Source organism: Rhinichthys klamathensis, unplaced genomic scaffold (assembly GCF_029890125.1).
Source record: "Rhinichthys klamathensis goyatoka isolate OS25496 unplaced genomic scaffold, OSU_Roscu_1.1 h1tg000029l_1, whole genome shotgun sequence".
Lineage (NCBI taxonomy): Eukaryota > Metazoa > Chordata > Actinopteri > Cypriniformes > Leuciscidae > Rhinichthys > Rhinichthys klamathensis.
In genome coordinates, this window is record NW_026606579.1 from 4,368,165 (window position 1) to 4,386,752 (window position 18,588).

The window sequence follows — 18,588 nt, forward strand, 5'->3', positions numbered from 1 at the left end:
TGACTATTGTGAGTCAAAGTTATAGCGCCACCAACTGGCAGCAGGAAGTGTGTCACTTCCTAAAGGCTTTGAAATCACCCTCTTATTTTTACCCAATTTGCTTCAAACTTTATGTGTATAATGTAGACACACGGCAGATGTAGACCTGAGAAAGGATTATTGATATCTTAGATACTGTTGCCGTGGCAACGCATCAAACTTTATTATTCTTTGTTGATGCTTTTGAGACTCTTAACATACTTGAAATTGCATGAAACCCGACAGACACATCACATTTATTAGACAGTAGACATGTGCAGAGTTTCAGAAACGGGCGTGGTGAGGGGCTCAGTAGCGCCACCTTTTGTCAAAAGTGGGGGGATTGATTTTATCTACAGTAATAAAAATCGGTATGTGTATTGTTCTCCTCCAGCCAGACAACTTTCTAATTTACACTCAATAGCTCCAACCAACAGGAAGTCAGATATTTTGGTTTGAAAATTGTCATTTTATGTCTCTCTCTCTCTGAGCCTACGTCTATGTGTGTGTGTGTGTGTCTGTGAGTGTGGGGAGGGGGAGGGGGGCTAGATTAACCATTTGACTGCTGTGTGGTTTGGCCTGCATTAAAAAAGAAAAAAAAATGTCTTACGCCTTGTATTTTTTAAATAAGTTGTATTAATAAGTAAAGGCATATAACCAGTTGAATTGTAGTGCATTGAAAATAGTTTTATATAATTAGTTTATTAATTAAATTAACTTGGTCAGAAAATTTGGTCCATAAATCAAACACACTTGCATGTAATATTATGAAACTCTGTACACATATAGATCTCATCGGGCCAAACAACTTTAAGCCAGCCCAACAGGAAGTGGGCTATTTTGGTCTTAATGTGGATGTTTTGCAAAACCAGGCTCTACATTTTTACCCACTCCTCTTAAGTGGTTTATTTTATTCCCACCAAACTTTTTCAACATGATGAAAATACATTAAAGAAGCATAATTGTGAATATCTATTGAATATCTCTAATTGTTTTGCTATGGCGAGGGATTAAAGTCATGTAAAAAAAAATAAACACTAAAAGCCTCATATCTTCTAAAAATTTAATTATACACCATTTATTTCTAGATAAAATTATACAAATATCAGAACTAAACCCATTTTATTCTTGTTTTCAATTTAAGAATAATGTACAAGTTTAAAAACAGCCAGGATGCACTATTCAGTTAAAAAATAAATATATCAAATAATACATAGGGCTATACTGCCCTCTTGTGTTCAAAATCAGGTAGGCCTGTTGTATTTAAATATAGGTAGCTGCTATGTGACTCCGAGAATTTTTTCTCACCGGTTATTTGACGTGTAACACCGGGGGCTTTTATATCGCTAAGTTAAAAGTGAAAGTAAAGTAAGGACATTTATAGTGGTGGCGCTCACAGTGCGCTCGAATGAATTTCTATGGAAGTAGAAATGAAAAAACGTTCGCTCTGTTTTGCTCGCTCGTCGCCATGGACGCGCACCGTAATGAATGCCACTGCAGCCGCATACTTTTTAGTGTCACTTTAAAATTAGTGCAATATCGGGGGCCAATTGCTTGAATTGTGAGTTCAATAGTCTATTATTTTTCACGGAAAACACAACAACAAAAGAGTACAATGATAGATTCGCTTAAATAGGCGCTTTTACATAAAATAGCCTATTCCGTCATCATCTTTTCAGTCAGCTCTTCACTCTCGTGATTAATGAAATTTGACTCCTGTTGCTGATATTTGCTGCAACTTTCGTTCTGCTCACAATTTAGTAAGCAAACACGCTTCAAATGTGTTTTTATTTTATTTTTGTGTGTATATATGTGTGTGTATATATATATATATAGCTTATGTTTCAAATATGAGTTAATTAACAATCGTTTGAAAGAATGATACTTTTAAACATATCACTAAGCCGTCATTAGGTGTCGCCAGGCGACCGTCTTAATGAGCGAGTCATTGATTCATTTGTTCGAACGATTCGTTCGAACGGCTGAGTCATTCATGAATGAGACAGATTATGGATTGGTCATTGAATCTTTGAGTCAACCGATTCGTTCAAAATGCTGAATCATTCAGTAATGAGAAAACACGTTGCTGTGAGATGCTCGATGGTTCTGCTGTGATCTTTGTTTAACTAGTTTCACTGCTGAAACAGAAAAAAGTCAATATTGCATATAAAATGTAAGTGATTTGACTTGTGTGTGTGTCTGTGTGTGTGTGTGTGTGTGTGTGTGTGTGTGTGTGTGTGTGTGTGTGTGTGTGTGTGTGTGTATGATTGTGTCTGTTACTTTTTGGATATATATCTTTTTATATAAAAAAAAATAGGCATACAACCCATATATTTTAAATGTATTGTTTGCTTTAAATTACATTAAGATTTGTATGTTTGGTAATTGAACCTGAATGAATTTTAAATGAATGTGCTATATTTCAGAGTTTTCCTTAAAATTTGACCTAACACTAACTTTATTCTCATCTGAATGATAGATTATTTATTTCTGTATAAAATAAAAAAGAGATTTTGGTTGGGTGACAGTTGTAGTTTACAGTTTGACAAAAGCACAATGTTGTGTTTTATTGCGATTGTTCACAAATATAAGTAAACACTTATGAGATAGATGTTTATGGATTGATTGGTCATTGAATCTTTGAGTCAACCGATTCGTTCAAAATGCTGAATCATTCAGTAATGAGAACGCGTTGCTGTGAGATGCGCGATGGTTCTGCTGTGATCTTTGTTTAACTATTTTCGCTGCTGAAACAGAAAAAAAGTCAATATTGCATCTAAAATGTAAGTGATTTGACTTGTGTGTGTGTGTGTGATTGTGTGTGTGATTGTGTCTGTTACAGTGATAAGAGTTTAACCCTTGTTAAACTTTAGACCTTGTCTTTTTGGATATATATCTTTTTATATTAAAAAATAGTCATACAACCCATATATTTTAAATGTATTGTTTGCTTAAAAATTACATTAAGATTGTATGTTTGGTAATCGAACCTAAATGAATTTTACATGAATGTGCTATATTTCAGATCATATATTTGTTTTCCTTAAAATTTGAACTAACACTAACTTTATTCTCATCTGAATGATAGATTATTTATTTCTGTATAAAATAAAAACACCTTTGATTTTTCTTTTTTAATCAATGTAGAATGTGTAACTGAAAAAATAAACAGATTAGGGCTCTGTTTGATGACAAGAAATGAAAACCAATGCGATATGATGAATGTCCAAAAGATGGCTCCCACAGACTGTTTTTAAATAGGATTGTTTGATATTTTTTGCTTTTAAACTGTGTGTGTGTGTGTGTGTGTGTAAGAGATTTTGGTTGGGTGACAGTTGTAGTTTACAGTTTGACAAGAGTTTATAGTTTGACAAAAGCACAATGTTGTGTTTTATTGCGAGTGTACACAAATATAAGTAAACACTTTGCAGTTTGAATAATGTCCTGTATGAACAAAAGGACGGAGTATGTCTTTATGTCTACATTGTTCAATTACGCCACACACACACACACACACACACACAAACACTATTTTTCTAATCAGATCAGGCAAGTAATATTCTGTCTTGTCTCTTAAAAAAACAATATATATATATATTTATGTATATATATATATATATATATATATATATATATGTGTGTGTGTGTGTGTATATATATATATAAATATAGCTGCGAGCAGCGTGAAAGGGCCAAAGCCGGCGGCACCGCCACCCCGGTTATAGCGCCACCAACTGGCAGCAGGAAGTCTGTCACTTTCAAAAAGCTTTGAAATCACCTGATTGCTTCAAACTTCACTACTATGATGTAAACACACGGCAGATGTAGACCTGGATGTAGACCTGACCTTTCAGAAGGTTGCTCTCGCATACTTTGTGGTTGACATGTGCCCTCAATGCACACTTTTGCAGAGCCCACACTGATACAAGCTCTACAGCACACTTCTTTTCGACAGTCAAAGCAGGGTTACGTTTTTGCACGTCGTGCACAATAACCCTAAAGGCACCAGGGTGGCGGTGCCACCGGCTTTATATATATATATATATATATATATATATATATATAAATAAATATAGCTGCGAGCAGCGATGAAGGGCCAAAGCCGGTGGTACCGCCACCCCGGTGCCTTTAGGTAACTAAAGGCACCGGGGTTGCGGTGCCACCGGCTTGGGCCCGTAATCGCTGCTCGCAGCTATATTTATTATTATTATTATTATTATTATTATTATTTTACTACCTTTTGGGCACTTTTGGGGGCCTTAACGTGCTCGAAAACTCTTGAAACTTTGCACACATCTCAGAACCCGCGGCCATCAGGGCCGGGCTGAAGCTGGTACCCGGGCGTGGCAGGGGGGCTCGACAGCGCCCCCTGGAACGGGGTTTGAACACTTGGTCCATAAATCAAACACGCTTGCATGTAATAATATGAAACTCAGTACACATATAGATCTCATCGGTTCATATATACTTCATGCTCTTACTTTTTACCCCAGCCCAACAGGAAGTCGGCTATTAAGGGTTGTTTGGAAAACACATGCAATGGAATGTGAAATACTCCTCCTAGAGAATTCAAACACACGGCACGAAACTCGGTCAGCATGAAGTCAAGACACTGAGGATGAAAAATTGCCAGGGGATTTTTGATATCTCGAACGGTTTGGCCGTGGCGAGTAAACGAAATTATGGCGAGAAACGTGAAACAGGAAGTGTGTTATAACTACTGCATACATTAACTGATCTTGATGAAACTTCAGCAGTGTGTTCGTTGTAAGAGCCCGATCACATGGATGTGACTATTGTGAGTCAAAGTTATAGCGCCACCAACTGGCAGCAGGAAGTGTGTCACTTTCAAAATGCTTTTAAATCACCCTCTTATTTTTACCCGATTTGCTTCAAACTTCATGTGCATAATGTAGACACACGCCAGATGTAGACCTGTGAAAGGATTATTGATATCTTAGATACTGTTGCCATGGCAATGCATCAAACATTAATATTCCTTTTTTTAAGCTTTTTCATGCTTTTTTATGCTTTCGGGCACTTTTGGGGTTCTTAACGTGCTCGAAAACTCTTGAAACTTTGCACACGGGACAAAACCCGCGGCCATCAGGGCCAGGCTGAAGCTGGTACCCGGGCGTGGCAGGGGGGCTCGACAGCGCCCCCTTGAACGGGTCAGACAATTTGGTCCATATATCCAACACGCTTTACCCTATTTGCTTCAAACTTGATGTGTATAATGTAGACACAAGCCAGATGTAGACCTGTGAAAGGATTGTTGATATCCTAGATGCTGTTGCCGTGACAACGCATCAAACTTTAATATTCTTTTTGGATACTTTTGAGATTCTTAGCGCACTTTTGGGGCCCTTAACATGCTCAAAAACTCTTGAAACTTTGCACACGGGTCAGAAACCGCGGCCATCAGGGCCGGGCTGAAGCTGGTACCCGGGCGTGGCAGGGGGGCTCGACAGCGCCCCCTGGAACGGGGTCCGAAAACTTGGTCCATAAATCAAACAGGCTTTACCCGATTTGTTTCAAACTTGATGTGTATAATGTAGACACACGCCAGATGTAGACCTGTGAAAGGATTGTTGATATCTTAGATGCTGTTGCCGTGACAACGCATCAAACTTTAATATTCTTTTTGGATACTTTTGAGACTCTCAGCGCACTTTTGGGGCCCTTAACATGCTCAAAAACTCTTGAAACTTTGCACACGGGTCAGAACCCGCGGCCATCAGGGCCGGGCTGAAGCTGGTACCCGGGCGTGGCAGGGGGGCTCGACAGCGCCCCCTGGAACAGGGTCCGAAAACTTGGTCCATAAATCAAACACGCTTGAATGTAATAATATGAAACTCGGTACACATATAGATCTCATCGATTCATATATCCTTTGTACTTTTACTTTTTACCCCAGCCCAACAGGAAGTCGGCTATTATGGTTTGTTTGGAAGCGTATGCCCCTGGAATTCGATATACTCCTCCTAGAGAATTCAACCAATCGCCACGAAACTCGGTCAGCATGAAGTCAAGACATTGAGGATGAAAAGTTGCCAGGGGATTTTTGATATCTCGAACGGTTTGGCCGTGGCGAGGAAACGAATTTATGGCGAATAAAGGAAACAGGAAGTGTGTTATAACTTCTGCATACATTAACTGATCTTGATGAAACTTCAGCAGTGTGTTCGCTGTAAGAGTCCGATCACATGGATGTGACTATTGTGAGTCAAAGTTATAGCGCCACCAACTGGCAGCAGGAAGTGTGTCACTTCCTAAAGGCTTTGAAATCACCCTCTTATTTTTACCCAATTTGCTTCAAACTTTATGTGTATAATGTAGACACACGGCAGATGTAGACCTGAGAAAGGATTATTGATCTCTTAGATACTGTTGCCGTGGCAACGCATCAAACTTTATTATTCTTTGTTGATGCTTTTGAGACTCTTAACATACTTGAAATTGCATGAAACCCGACAGACACATCACATTTATTAGACAGTAGACATGTGCAGAGTTTCAGAAACGGGCATGGTGAGAGCAATTAGAGAATAATGTTTAAGTTTAAAAACAGCCAGAATGGTTGTTTAGTCAAAAAAATTTTTTTTCCAAATCATACATAGTGTTATACTGCCCTCTTGTGTTCAAAATCAGGTAAAAAGCGAAAGTAAAATAAGGACGTCTGCACAATTCATTAATAATGGTGCAGAGTAGAGTGAGCTTTTTCAATTAATTCCTATGGAAGTAGGAATGAACTAAACAACGTTCGCTCTGTTCTGCTCGTCCCTCACCGTGGGCGCGCAGAGTTATGAATGCCCGTGCAGCCGTGAGCATTTTAGTTTCATTTTAAAATTAGCGCCATTTCGGGGGACGTATTACTTTAATTTATTTAACAAAAACACAATGTTGTGTTTTATTGCGAGTGTACACAAATATAAGTAAACACTTTGACGTTTGAATGATGTCCTGTATGAAGAAAATGACGGAGTATGTTTCACTGTTCAATCGCGCTGAGCCACCCAGACCCCCCCACACACACTGACACACACACACACACACACAAACACACACACACACACACACACACACACACAATAATAAAACATTCAACCTAACATATACAAATTACACTGCTATGTTGAAATAGTCAGTAGTACAATTTGTATCATTCACAGTAAGCACCGCTCCACTGTGATTTTTCCAAGCACATTTTTGCACAAGTGAAGAGGATGATTTTTTCCGTCGATATTGGAACGTGAGTGAAGTACAAAGCCTGTAATAAAGAATAGTTTAGCATCCAAATACATCGCAAATGTTGCAACATTTAGATTCTAAAGAGAGATTTACGTGAGCCTAACACCACTTACTTTTACTTTTGTTTTAAATTATTTCATTTTGGCTTTATTATAGTTATTTTTTTATTCGTGTTCTGTTCTGAATATCATTAAATTTAAAGGATTTGTTGTGGAATATTTTGAGTGTATAATCAAATAACACTAAACCGTCACTAGGTGTCGCCAGGCGACCGTCTTAATGAGCGGGTCATTGATTCATTCGTTCAAACGATTCGTTTGAACGACTGAGTCATTCATGAATGAGACAGATGTTTATGGATAGGTCATTGAATCTTTGAGTCAACCAATTTGTTCAAAATGCTGAATCATTCAGTAATGAGAAAACACGTTGCTGTGAGATGCAATGGTTCTGCTGTGATCTTTGTTTAACTATTTTCGCTGCTGAAACAGAAGAACAGTCAACATTGCATCTAAAATGTAAGTGACTTGACACGTGTGTGTGTGTGTGTGTGTGTGTGTGTGCGTGTGAGTGCGTGCGTGCGTGCGTGTGTGTGTGTGTGTGTGTGTGTGTGTGCAATCAATCCCAGGTAAGAGGCATGAATAATGAGAATTGGACTTCTAGGAGTGAGGTTAATATTCCGGAGACGGTTCCCTCGGATTGTGAAAAGGAGGCGGCGCGGGAGTGGCCAGGCATTGCGCTACTTCTGTTTCAAAGTTTAAAACAATGCTAATATCATTTTTTTGAACGATTTCATTACAAATGTTTATTTTATATATTTATAAAATATTATAAAATATAATAACTATGTTTTGTCCTATTAACAAAAGACAGGCAATGTACTATTAACAAATGTTAATAGTTTTTTAAAAGTTAAAATGATACTTTATGCATTTGTTTTGTGTCAGATGAACAATATAAATTAAACAAAGCTTAAAACAAACAAAATAATAAAACGAAAACAAAGCTTGAACATTTTATTTAATTGAAAAGCCTTTTTGAAATAAAATGTGTTTTTTTCCCTCTGAAATAGCAAAAGCATCGCACACTTAGCTGTACCTGCTCTAAATAAATAATAGTATTTAAATAAAAATACAAAATCGAAATAAATAAATTATATAAAACAAAATCAAATCAAAGAAAATAAATCTTATTAAAGTTATGCAGGCACACATTTAACAATAATTTTCAAGTGACAAATAAAATCAATCAAAATTCCTTACACATGGAGTTAATCCTGACGATTCCTGAGGCGCCTTTCCTCATGACACTCGCTTTTTTTTTCGAAGATATATTTTCTTTGGTTTGATTTTGTTTTTGTAATAATTTATTTTATTTAGTTCGATTTTGTATTTTTATTGAATTACTATTTTTTATTTAGAGCAGGTACAGCTAGTGTGTGATGCTTTTGCTATTTCAGAGGAAAACAATAATTTTATTTAATTAATAATTTTTGTTTCAGTCCACCATATAATTATGTTGTGTTTGATCTATGGAAAAAAGTTAGTTGTGAAATGGTTGAATATTAACAAAAGTTAATAGTTTTTTACAAGTTAGAATAATACGATATATATATATAAACAAGCCGGTGGGACCGCCACCCCGGTGCCTTTAGGGTTACTGTGCATGACGGGCAATATCGTAACTCCGCTTTGACCTTTGAGAAGATGTGTGCTATAGAGCTTGCATTGGTGTGGGCTCTGCAAAAGTGTGTGTGTGTGTGTGAGGCGTGATTGAACAATGTAGACATATATATATATATATAAAGGCACCGGGGTGGCGGTGCCACCGGCTTGTTTATATATATATATATATATATATATATATATATGAATATAGCTGCGAGCAGCGATGAAGGGCCAAAGCCGGCGGCACCGCCACTCCGGTGCCTTTAGGTAACTAAAGGCACCGGGGTTGCGGTGCCACCGGCTTGGGCCCGTAATCGCTGCTCGCAGCTATATTCATATATATATATATATATATTTATTATTATTATTATTATTATTTTACTACCTTTTGGGCACTTTTGGGGGCCTTAACGTGCTCGAAAACTCTTGAAACTTTGCACACATCTCAGAACCCGCGGCCATCAGGGCCGGGCTGAAGCTGGTACCCGGGCGTGGCAGGGGGGCTCGACAGCGCCCCCTGGAACGGGGTTTGAACACTTGGTCCATAAATCAAACACGCTTGCATGTAATAATATGAAACTCAGTACACATATAGATCTCATCGGTTCATATATACTTCATGCTCTTACTTTTTACCCCAGCCCAACAGGAAGTCGGCTATTAAGGGTTGTTTGGAAAACACATGCAATGGAATGTGAAATACTCCTCCTAGAGAATTCAAACACACGGCACGAAACTCGGTCAGCATGAAGTCAAGACACTGAGGATGAAAAATTGCCAGGGGATTTTTGATATCTCGAACGGTTTGGCCGTGGCGAGTAAACGAAATTATGGCGAGAAACGTGAAACAGGAAGTGTGTTATAACTACTGCATACATTAACTAATCTTGATGAAACTTCAGCAGTGTGTTCGTTGTAAGAGCCCGATCACATGGATGTGACTATTGTGAGTCAAAGTTATAGCGCCACCAACTGGCAGCAGGAAGTGTGTCACTTTCAAAATGCTTTTAAATCACCCTCTTATTTTTACCCGATTTGCTTCAAACTTCATGTGCATAATGTAGACACACGCCAGATGTAGACCTGTGAAAGGATTATTGATATCTTAGATACTGTTGCCATGGCAATGCATCAAACATTAATATTCCTTTTTCTAAGCTTTTTCATGCTTTTTTATGCTTTCGGGCACTTTTGGGGTTCTTAACGTGCTCGAAAACTCTTGAAACTTTGCACACGGGACAAAACCCGCGGCCATCAGGGCCAGGCTGAAGCTGGTACCCGGGCGTGGCAGGGGGGCTCGACAGCGCCCCCTTGAACGGGTCAGACAATTTGGTCCATATATCCAACACGCTTTACCCTATTTGCTTCAAACTTGATGTGTATAATGTAGACACAAGCCAGATGTAGACCTGTGAAAGGATTGTTGATATCTTAGATGCTGTTGCCGTGACAACGCATCAAACTTTAATATTCTTTTTGGATACTTTTGAGATTCTTAGCGCACTTTTGGGGCCCTTAACATGCTCAAAAACTCTTGAAACTTTGCACACAGGTCAGAAACCGCGGCCATCAGGGCCGGGCTGAAGCTGGTACCCGGGCGTGGCAGGGGGGCTCGACAGCGCCCCCTGGAACGGGGTCCGAAAACTTGGTCCATAAATCAAACAGGCTTTACCCGATTTGCTTCAAACTTGATGTGTATAATGTAGACACACGCCAGATGTAGACCTGTGAAAGGATTGTTGATATCTTAGATGCTGTTGCCGTGACAACGCATCAAACTTTAATATTCTTTTTGGATACTTTTGAGACTCTCAGCGCACTTTTGGGGCCCTTAACATGCTCAAAAACTCTTGAAACTTTGCACACGGGTCAGAACCCGCGGCCATCAGGGCCGGGCTGAAGCTGGTACCCGGGCGTGGCAGGGGGGCTCGACAGCGCCCCCTGGAACAGGGTCCGAAAACTTGGTCCATAAATCAAACACGCTTGAATGTAATAATATGAAACTCGGTACCCATATAGATCTCATCGATTCATATATCCTTTGTACTTTTACTTTTTACCCCAGCCCAACAGGAAGTCGGCTATTATGGTTTGTTTGGAAGCGTATGCCCCTGGAATTCGATATACTCCTCCTAGAGAATTCAACCAATCGCCACGAAACTCGGTCAGCATGAAGTCAAGACATTGAGGATGAAAAGTTGCCAGGGGATTTTTGATATCTCGAACGGTTTGGCCGTGGCGAGGAAACGAATTTATGGCGAATAAAGGAAACAGGAAGTGTGTTATAACTTCTGCATACATTAACTGATCTTGATGAAACTTCAGCAGTGTGTTCGCTGTAAGAGTCCGATCACATGGATGTGACTATTGTGAGTCAAAGTTATAGCGCCACCAACTGGCAGCAGGAAGTGTGTCACTTCCTAAAGGCTTTGAAATCACCCTCTTATTTTTACCCAATTTGCTTCAAACTTTATGTGTATAATGTAGACACACGGCAGATGTAGACCTGAGAAAGGATTATTGATATCTTAGATACTGTTGCCGTGGCAACGCATCAAACTTTATTATTCTTTGTTAATGCTTTTGAGACTCTTAACATACTTGAAATTGCATGAAACCCGACAGACACATCACATTTATTAGACAGTAGACATGTGCAGAGTTTCAGAAACGGGCATGGTGAGAGCAATTAGAGAATAATGTTTAAGTTTAAAAACAGCCAGAATGGTTGTTTAGTCAAAACATTTTTTTTTCCAAATCATACATAGTGTTATACTGCCCTCTTGTGTTCAAAATCAGGTAAAAAGCGAAAGTAAAATAAGGACGTCTGCACAATTCATTAATAATGGTGCAGAGTAGAGTGAGCTTTTTCAATTAATTCCTATGGAAGTAGGAATGAACTAAACAACGTTCGCTCTGTTCTGCTCGTCCCTCACCGTGGGCGCGCAGAGTTATGAATGCCCGTGCAGCCGTGAGAATTTTAGTTTCATTTTAAAATTAGCGCCATTTCGGGGGACGTATTACTTTAATTTATTTAACAAAAACACAATGTTGTGTTTTATTGCGAGTGTACACAAATATAAGTAAACACTTTGACGTTTGAATGATGTCCTGTATGAAGAAAATGACGGAGTATGTTTCACTGTTCAATCGCGCTGAGCCACCCAGACCCCCACACACACACTGACACACACACACACACACACACACACACACACACACACAAACACACACACACACACACACACAATAATAAAACATTCAACCTAACATATACAAATTACACTGCTATGTTGAAATAGTCAGTAGTACAATTTGTATCATTCACAGTAAGCACCGCTCCACTGTGATTTTTCCAAGCACATTTTTGCACAAGTGAAGAGGATGATTTTTTCCGTCGATATTGGAACGTGAGTGAAGTACAAAGCCTGTAATAAAGAATAGTTTAGCATCCAAATACATCGCAAATGTTGCAACATTTAGATTCTAAAGAGAGATTTACGTGAGCCTAACACCACTTACTTTTACTTTTGTTTTAAATTATTTCGTTTTGGCTTTATTATAGTTATTTTTTTATTCGTGTTCTGTTCTGAATATCATTAAATTTAAAGGATTTGTTGTGGAATATTTTGAGTGTATAATCAAATAACACTAAACCGTCACTAGGTGTCGCCAGGCGACCGTCTTAATGAGCGGGTCATTGATTCATTCGTTCAAACGATTCGTTTGAACGACTGAGTCATTCATGAATGAGACAGATGTTTATGGATCGGTCATTGAATCTTTGAGTCAACCAATTTGTTCAAAATGCTGAATCATTCAGTAATGAGAAAACACGTTGCTGTGAGATGCAATGGTTCTGCTGTGATCTTTGTTTAACTATTTTCGCTGCTGAAACAGAAGAACAGTCAATATTGCATCTAAAATGTAAGTGACTTGACACGTGTGTGTGTGTGTGTGTGTGTGTGTGTGTGCGTGTGAGTGCGTGCGTGCGTGCGTGTGTGTGTGTGTGTGTGTGTGTGTGTGCAATCAATCCCAGGTAAGAGGCATGAATAATGAGAATTGGACTTCTAGGAGTGAGGTTAATATTCCGGAGACGGTTCCCTCGGATTGTGAAAAGGAGGCGGCGCGGGAGTGGCCAGGCATTGCGCTACTTCTATTTCAAAGTTTAAAACAATGCTAATATCATTTTTTTGAACGATTTCATTACAAATGTTTATTTTATATATTTATAAAATATTATAAAATATAATAACTATGTTTTGTCCTATTAACAAAAGACAGGCAATGTACTATTAACAAATGTTAATAGTTTTTTAAAAGTTAAAATGATACTTTATGCATTTGTTTTGTGTCAGATGATTAACAATATAAATTAAACAAAGCTTAAAACAAACAAAATAATAAAACGAAAACAAAGCTTGAACATTTTATTTAATTGAAAAGCCTTTTTGAAATAAAATGTGTTTTTTTCCCTCTGAAATAGCAAAAGCATCGCACACTTAGCTGTACCTGCTCTAAATAAATAATAGTATTTAAATAAAAATACAAAATCGAAATAAATAAATTATATAAAACAAAATCAAATCAAAGAAAATAAATCTTATTAAAGTTATGCAGGCACACATTTAACAATAATTTTCAAGTGACAAATAAAATCAATCAAAATTCCTTACACATGGAGTTAATCCTGACGATTCCTGAGGCGCCTTTCCTCATGACACTCGCTTTTTTTTTCGAAGATATATTTTCTTTGGTTTGATTTTGTTTTTGTAATAATTTATTTTATTTAGTTCGATTTTGTATTTTTATTGAATTACTATTTTTTATTTAGAGCAGGTACAGCTAGTGTGTGATGCTTTTGCTATTTCAGAGGAAAACAATAATTTTATTTAATTAATAATTTTTGTTTCAGTCCACCATATAATTATGTTGTGTTTGATCTATGGAAAAAAGTTAGTTGTGAAATGGTTGAATATTAACAAAAGTTAATAGTTTTTTACAAGTTAGAATAATACGATATATATATATATAAACAAGCCGGTGGCACCGCCACCCCGGTGCCTTTAGGGTTACTGTGCATGACGGGCAATATCGTAACTCCGCTTTGACCTTTGAGAAGATGTGTGCTATAGAGCTTGCATTGGTGTGGGCTCTGCAAAAGTGTGTGTGTGTGAGGCGTGATTGAACAATGTAGACATATATATATATATATAAAGGCACCGGGGTGGCGGTGCCACCGGCTTGTTTATATATATATATATATATATATATATATATATATATATATATGAATATAGCTGCGAGCAGCGATGAAGGGCCAAAGCCGGCGGCACCGCCACTCCGGTGCCTTTAGGTAACTAAAGGCACCGGGGTTGCGGTGCCACCGGCTTGGGCCCGTAATCGCTGCTCGCAGCTATATTTATTATTATTATTATTATTCACTACCAAAAACAGAAAAACATCCTTGTTTATTTCCAGAGTAGTCTGGCTCAGACAGACGGTTTTGAAACGCGTACATCGATTGTGTGTGTGATTTGTGTTGTGTTGTGTGTGGTAATGAGTGTTTGTCGTTGCAGGTAGTTGGGGAACAGCTGAACAGTGAGAAGAGAGGAGCGCGTCCACCTCGACCCGTCCACAGCCATGCATAGCAAGAACCGTAAGTGGATTAGCATTTCCTTTGGCATGTCAGTTTTGGGGCGTATTATTAAAGGAGAACTCCAGCGCAAAATGAACCTTTGGTCTAATAAAACATTGGTACCTAGTCAACCGTTCTCTGAGATTTGTTTTCATGATAATCGAATGTAAAGAGTTTTATCTCTAAAAACTGTTTAGCGTATAACGCTAGTAATGGGGGCATATAATAAGTAAAAAGAAATCGCTAGTTTATATCACTAACAAGACTCAAAATAGCCCCACACGAACACGGTAACATAATGAGGGTCCCTACATGCAAACCGAAGCATTGAGAACTTTGTAAGTGTACAGACCGTTTAATAAGAAGATAAAGATAAAGACAGTCCACTTCGTGTATACAGAGAGGAGCCATCTTTGGAAAACAGTCTCGACTAATCAAACCACGAACGATGTGCTAAGTGAGCTGAACTGTATGAATGGCGTTCGTGGTTTGATTAGTCGAGACTGTTTTCCAAAGATGGCTCCTGTCTGTATACACGAAGTGGACTGTCTTTATCTTTATCTTCTTATTAAACGGTCTGTACACTTACAAAGTTCTCAATGCTTCGGTTCGCATGTAGGGACCCTCATTGTGTTACTGTGTTCGTGTGGGGCTATTTTGAGTCTTGTTAGTGGTATAAACTAGCGATTTCTTTTTACTTATTATATGCCCCCATTACTAGCGTTATACGCTAAACAGTTTTTAGAGATAAAACTCTTTACATTCGATAATCATGAAAACAAATCTCAGAGAACGGTTGACTAGGTACCAATGTTTTATTAGACCAAAGGTTCATTTTGCGCCGGAGTTCTCCTTTAATATCTTGGACTGGATTATGTATTTGTGGGATATTCATGATTCACGGTTTTGCTTGAAATATAAAGTAAGGCAACATCAAAAGCATTGCTACTATTTTAATAAACCAGGTGCATTGTCTCACGAAAATTTTAAGAAAGTGTCCGAGTTGATAAGTTTGTTTTATTGCTGTGAATCAGTTCAAACCTCGGATTCAGTGATTTATTTGAGTTGTCATGCAAAAATGTTTATGGAAGTCAATGCGAGGCATTTTATATATATACAGGTGAAACTCGAAAAATTTTAATATCGTGCAAAAGTTCATTTATTTCAGTAATTCAACTTAAAGGGTGAAACTAATATATTATATAGACTCATTACATGCAAAGTGAGATATTTCAAGCCTTTATTTGTTATAATTTTGATGATTATGGGTTACAGCTTATGAAAACCTTTTCACAATATTCTAATTTTGAATTTGGGGTTTTCATACGTTATAAGCCATAATCATAAAAATTATAACAAATAAAGGCTTGAAATATCTCACTTTGCATGTAATGAGTCTATATATAATATATTAGTTTCACCTTTTAAGTTGAATTACTGAAATAAATGAACTTTTGCACGATATTCAAATTTTTCGAGTTTCACCTGTATATATATTTGTATTTAGATATATTTAGATATCTATGTGTGTGTATAGTAAAAATATAAATATAATAAAATATTAATAAAATAATATTTCATTATTGTTTTATGTATAGCATATTGTTTGCATTTACATGTAAGCTATCTATCTAATCTAGCTAAAAGCATTTTCCTAAAAATCCATTGCTGGTCAGCTTTTAGTTTCATTCATTTAAAACTGCAGTTTCATTTTCAGCCTCAGATTCCTCAACGTACATATTATTACTACAAATGAAAACCTCACAAACCTCTCTTGAATATTGTAAGTGGGTTGTGTGGAATATTAGCAGAAGTGAGTGTGCACTGTAATTTTCTTTTAATGCACTATGATTTGGGAAGTGCTGTGGGCCGATGTGTTTATGGTTCTCCAGTGTTGAGAGGCTGATGTCTTCTGTAGGGCTGCACGACTAATCGTGATTTACATGTAATCGTGCTAAACCGATTTGGCTTATTGTGATTTTGAAATGGTGAAGGCTGTGATTATTTGTTATGTGCAGCTTGTCAGTGAAGCACGGCTCTGTAAACGCGGCTCCGTCTGAAAGCGTTTCTTATAACGTGCGTTTGAAAAAGCAACACGCGTCAAACATGAGAAGCATTTATGAACCTCTTGTCCAACAAAAGACAACATTTAATAACATGATTTTACTCCAAACTCACTTCATAACGACAGTTGAGCATCTTTCTGTGAGATGATGTGCTTCTTACACAGAATAAGGCAGTCGTGTGTTTATTATTCATGTTTAATCAAAGCGTTTCAATCTTCTGTTTATTCAGTTACAGCGATGATGCGCGATAGGGGTTTCCTGGAATGATGTGTGTTATCGTACTTCTGCGGCGGGGCATATTTGGCGTGTGTGTGTGAGACGCCCTCTGGTGTTCAGATGGAGTGTGTGTGTGTGAGACCCTCTGGTGTTCAGATGGAGTGTGTGTGTGTGAGACCCTCTGGTGTTCAGATGGAGTGTGTGAGACGCCGAGTGTGTGTGTGAGACGCCCTCTGGTGTTCAGATAGAGTGTGTGTGTGAGACGCCCTCTGGTGTTCAGATGGAGTGTGTGTGTGTGTGTGTGTGTGTGTGTGTGTGTGAGATGCCCTCTGGTGTTCAGATGGAGTGTGTGTGTGTGTGTGTGTGTGAGAGACGCCCTCTGGTGTTCAGATGGAGTGTGTGTGTGTGTGTGAGATGCCCTCTGGTGTTCAGATGGAGTGTGTGTGTGTGTGTGTGTGTGTGTGTGTGAGATGCCCTCTGGTGTTCAGATGGAGTGTGTGTGTGTGTGAGATGCCCTCTGGTGTTCAGATGGAGTGTGTGTGTGTGTGTGAGACGCCCTCTGGTGTTCAGATGGAGTGTGTGTGTGTGAGAGACGCCCTCTGGTGTTCAGATGGAGTGTGTGTGTGTGTGTGTGTGAGACGCCCTCTGGTGTTCAGATGGAGTGTGTGTGTGTGTGTGTGAGATGCCCTCTGGTGTTCAGATGGAGTGTGTGTGTGTGTGAGACGCCCTCTGGTGTTCAGATGGAGTGTGTGTGTGTGTGTGTGTGAGACGCCCTCTGGTGTTCAGATGGAGTGTGTGTGTGTGTGTGTGTGTGAGATGCCCTCTGGTGTTCAGATGGAGTGTGTGTGTGTGTGTGAGACACCCTCTGGTGTTCATATGGAGTGTGTGTGTGTGTGTGAGACGCCCTCTGGTGTTCAGATGGAGTGTGTGTGTGAGACGCCCTCTGGTGTTCAGATGGAGTGTGTGTGTGTGTGTGAGACGCCCTCTGGTGTTCAGATGGAGTGTGTGTGTAAGACGCCCTCTGGTGTTCAGATGGAGTGTGTGTGTGTGTGTGTGTGTGAGACGCCCTCTGGTGTTCAGATGGAGTGTGTGTGTGTGTGTGAGACGCCCTCTGGTGTTCAGATGGAGTTTGTGTGTGTGTGTGAGACGCCCTCTGGTGTTCAGATGGAGTGTGTGTGTGAGACGCCCTCTGGTGTTCAGATGGAGTGTGTGTGTGTGTGAGACGCCCTCTGGTGTTCAGATGGAGTGTGTGTGTGTGTGAGACCCCCTCTGGTGTTCAGATGGAGTGTGTGTGTGTGAGAAGCCCTCTGGTGTTCAGATGGAGTGTGTGTGTGAGACGCCCTCTGGTGTTCAGATGGAGTGTGTGTGTGTGTGTGTGTGTGTGTGAGACGCCCTCTGGTGTTCAGATGGAGTGTGTGTGTGAGACGCCCTCTGGTGTTCAGATGGAGTGTGTGTGTGAGACGCCCTCTGGTGTTCAGATGGAGTGTGTGTATGAGACGCCCTCTGGTGTTCAGATGGAGTGTGTGTGTGTGAGACGCCCTCTGGTGTTCAGATGGAGTGTGTGTGTGTGTGAGACGCCCTCTGGTGTTCAGATGGAGTGTGTGTGTGAGACGCCCTCTGGTGTTCAGATGGAGTGTGTGTGTGTGTGAGACCCCCTCTGGTGTTCAGATGGAGTGTGTGTGTGTGTGTGAGACGCCCTCTGGTGTTCAGATGGAGTGTGTGTGTGAGACGC

General features: G+C 39.2%; 1 protein-coding gene across 1 annotated transcript in view; it reads left to right on the top strand.

Moving 5' to 3' along the window:
- atxn7l1 (ataxin 7-like 1) overlaps positions 1-18,588 on the top strand; it is an 82,673-nt gene that overhangs the window by 44,263 nt on the left and 19,822 nt on the right. The window contains exon 4 of the mRNA XM_056245351.1: positions 14,516-14,595. Within this exon, the coding sequence (XP_056101326.1) occupies positions 14,580-14,595 (16 nt within the window). The 5' untranslated portion in view covers positions 14,516-14,579. The remainder of the gene's footprint in view (positions 1-14,515; positions 14,596-18,588) is intronic.